The following is a 3,276-nucleotide window of genomic DNA, read 5'->3' on the forward strand; positions in this document are numbered from 1 at the left end:
GCCAAGGCAAGCCGTACCACGGCGGTGGCGGGGGAACGATAGTGGACAGCGCTCCGCAGGTTTGGAGGAAGTGGGAGTCACAGCTCCAGGCCTTAGTTCGGTCCTTCGCTTCTCTGTGCCAGGCCGCCCGCCGGGATGCAGTGGGCACTGGGCCGGCGGTGGGTGTGGGCCGCGCTGCTCCTGGCTGCCGCGGCTGTGCTGACCCAGGTGGTCTGGCTCTGGCTGGGCACGCAAAGCTTCGTCTTCCAGCACGAAGAAATCGCGCAGCTGGCCAGGCAGTACGCGGGTGAGCCGACGGAAGACCGGGCGAGTGAGCGGGTGGAGGGCAGGGGCCTGGGGAGGCCCGAACTGAGCTGGGAGTTTCAGAAGCGCCTTTCCAGTTCGGAGTGGTTTTGGCTCTGACTCTGTTGTTCCTCTGACCCCGCCAGGGCTGGACCACGAGCTGGCCTTCTCTCGGCTGATCGTGGAACTACGGCGGCTGCACCCAGGCCACGTGTTGCCCGACGAGGAGCTGCAGTGGGTGTTCGTAAACGCGGGCGGCTGGATGGGCGCCATGTGCCTTCTGCACGCCTCACTGTCCGAGTACGTGCTGCTCTTCGGCACCGCCCTAGGCTCTCGCGGCCACTCGGGTCAGTGCTGGCGGCGGGCCGAACTGGGAGGCTGGGGCTGTGCAGGGGCTCATGCCTTCCTTTCTCATGTTTGGCCAAGCCATGTATTGGCGCTGATACCCTGATCTTCGGTGTCCATCTGATTGTACCTTAGGACGCTATTGGGCTGAGATCTCGGACACCATCATCTCTGGCACCTTCCACCAGTGGAGAGAGGGCACTACCAAAAGTGAGGTCTTCTACCCAGGTGGGTAGGGGGGCTCTGTCATGTGGGTCCGTTCGTTCTGGGGTGCCCATAGTTGGAGTAGAGCCATATCATGGAAGGGGGGTGGGTTGGGGGCTCTTGTCTGGTTCCCTTACCGCCCGCCGGTGCACCACAGGCCCTCGATTGAAGCAGGTCCAAACGCCCCTGTTGCTTCCTACTGTCAAAAGGAAACAAAACAAAACAGCTTCCTGTTAAGACACTGTTCTGTTCATCCAACATTCCAGCAGTTGTTGGGGAGACAGTTGGGTAATCAGGTATCTTCTCATACCTCCAAAGACAAGACAGATTATCATCTTCTTTGTTTCTGTGGTTAAAACATTTTACATAAAAAGTAGAGCTTTGGACTTCATATAAGTTTGAGGTTGAGTGATAACAGGCATGACACATGACAGCGGCATTTCTCAGAAAGCCACACAAGTCTTATTATCACTCCCTCCCTATCTAACAGGCCCAGCCCAAGTTTAGCTAAATTTCTGCCTGACATGAGTGAGGTTTGGGAATGCAGACTTCCAGGACTCCCATACAGTGGCCCATGGCCTGGTGAGGTGGCCCTCCCTGGCTTCCCCCCAAAGAGGACGTGAGCCAGGTGATGGCACAGAGGAAAACTTAAGAGTGGCTATCTTGGCTTCTTACTCTTCCAGATGGGCGGCAAGGCCAGTGAGGTAAGGCCTTTTCCTTCCCTGAAGCTCCTGCTCTGTTCCCTGCCCCTAGATAGCCCGTGGGTTAGGGAGGTGGCAGCAATGGAAGGACAGGGCTAGGCTTCTTATGTGCACGCTCCCTGTTCCCCAGGAGAGACCGTGGTGCATGGGCCTGGTGAGGCAACGGCTGTGGAATGGGGGCCAAACACATGGATGGTGGAGTATGGTCGGGGTGTCATCCCATCCACCCTGGCCTTCGCGCTGGCTGACACGATCTTCAGCACCCAGGACTTCCTCACACTCTTCTATACTCTTCGCGCCTATGCCCGGGGCCTTCGGCTTGAGTTTACCACCTACCTCTTCGGCCAGGACCCCTGACCAGCCAGGCATGAAGGAGGACCTGTGGATAGAAAGGAGCGGGCAGGCCCGCATGCATCCTCTTTCTGGAGCTCACGTGAAAAGACAGGGACATATTCACAACATGCAACTATTCCAGTTCCTGGTGTACGAGCAAGGACATACATGCTTATACAAACAAACATAGACTCATGGGAACATACGGGACATACATGCAGATACAGTTCCATGTGTACAGCAGCATCATGCATTCACACCTGCCCAGAGAGGGAGCCCCACATATACCCAGGGGGCCAGTCATATTGAGACACACATACTATAGGCTTGACTCAGTAACTCAGGCCTTTCAGAGCTTCCCTGCCAGCAGTCAGGGCTCTGGAATTAGGGATGAGTGTAGGTATTACCCTCTTGTCTGGGCCTGACCCCTCAATCCAACAGCAGTTGAGGGGGGAGGAAGATGAAGGGTTGCCTGTGGTGGCCCCCATCATCTCCCTGTCCTCACCATATGCCTTACCCCCATTCTCTTCCCCTGCTATGCAAGTGCTCTCGTGGCCTGTCCCCACCCTCCCAGCAACCAAGTCAACTGGGGAACCGTAAGAATGGAGAATGCTGAGGTCAGGGTCCTCTTATCCTGAAAGACCCTGCCCCCAACCCCATTCATCCCTCAGGAGTATGATGGGGAGGCTGGCCTCAGCTCAGGACCCACTGCTGGGCAGGGGACCTAGAGAGGTTAGCCTAGGTCCAGGGAGCCATCCCTTGCCTAGAGAAGGTCTGCACACATATACCCCCATCACAGCTTTCAGACACTGCCTTTGGTGCACTGTCTGTCCATCTGTCTCTGTTAATAAAGACCTGTTGAACAGTGTCACTTCTTCGTGTGTCTCAGCAGCAGGAAAACCTGCTAATGTGAAGAAATTATGGTCTGGGTGAGGTAGTGTGTGACTTGTTCTTGCCTTAACCTCTGCCTGAGCCATTCTGGAAATAGTCCTGGTACTTCAACCCTGGATGGCCACTGGGTGGCAGTGTATACCCACTTTTGAGCTGAAGGGAGGCACAATCATTTTTGTCTGTTTTCTAGGATGATAATGCCCACCCAGAGTAGGAGTTCTTCCTCTCCAATCTGTCCTTTCTAGAACACCTGACTTCATAGAAGCCCCCAGGGGTGGAGAGCAAGAGTGCTACCTGGTGGTGTCCGAGGTATCCTGGTGCTAGGGTGGGGCAAAAGAGGTGCCTAAGGTGCTGTCATTCCCAGGGACACCACCTTTGACCTCTTAAATTTTGCACCCTGGCATCTGGCTGGCCTCACCTTCTTCCTGGCCTTGTTCTGAGGTTGAGTAAGAGCCAGGCCACTGTCACTTCTTACGCCTCCTGCTATATTAAGAACAGAAGGAAACTGGTTATAAAAATA

The 3,276-nt window shown here is 55.4% G+C and overlaps 1 protein-coding gene across 2 annotated transcripts; it reads left to right on the forward strand.

Moving 5' to 3' along the window:
- Window positions 1-2,736, forward strand: SIGMAR1 (sigma non-opioid intracellular receptor 1). 2 transcript variants are annotated; one of them, XR_004277501.1, is made up of 5 exons: window positions 1-286; window positions 429-629; window positions 763-855; window positions 1,322-1,535; window positions 1,663-1,772. XR_004277501.1 is itself a non-coding variant. In XM_032307975.1 (4 exons), exons 1-4 carry the CDS (start codon window positions 136-138, stop codon window positions 1,887-1,889), a joined length of 672 nt encoding a protein of 223 aa, XP_032163866.1. In that variant the 5' UTR covers window positions 3-135; the 3' UTR covers window positions 1,890-2,736. The 2 variants fall into 2 exon arrangements, 1 of the variants encoding a protein (XP_032163866.1); XM_032307975.1 differs by lacking the exon at window positions 1,322-1,535 and having other exon boundaries at window positions 3-286; window positions 1,663-2,736.
- Window positions 2,737-3,276: the final 540 nt, after the last annotated feature.

The sequence above is a fragment of the Mustela erminea genome, chromosome 12 (genome assembly GCF_009829155.1).
Source record: "Mustela erminea isolate mMusErm1 chromosome 12, mMusErm1.Pri, whole genome shotgun sequence".
Classification (NCBI taxonomy): Eukaryota; Metazoa; Chordata; class Mammalia; order Carnivora; family Mustelidae; genus Mustela; species Mustela erminea.

Bases quoted from the DNA above. Each gene is read 5' to 3' on its own strand.
- SIGMAR1 (XM_032307975.1), top strand. From the start codon at position 136: ATGCAGTGGGCACTGGGCCGGCGGTGGGTGTGGGCCGCGCTGCTCCTG. The intron at 630-762 runs GTCAGTGCTGGC...ATTGTACCTTAG, and splicing joins AGGCTCTCGCGGCCACTCGG to GACGCTATTGGGCTGAGATC. The intron at 856-1,662 runs GTGGGTAGGGGG...CCTGTTCCCCAG, and splicing joins AAGTGAGGTCTTCTACCCAG to GAGAGACCGTGGTGCATGGG.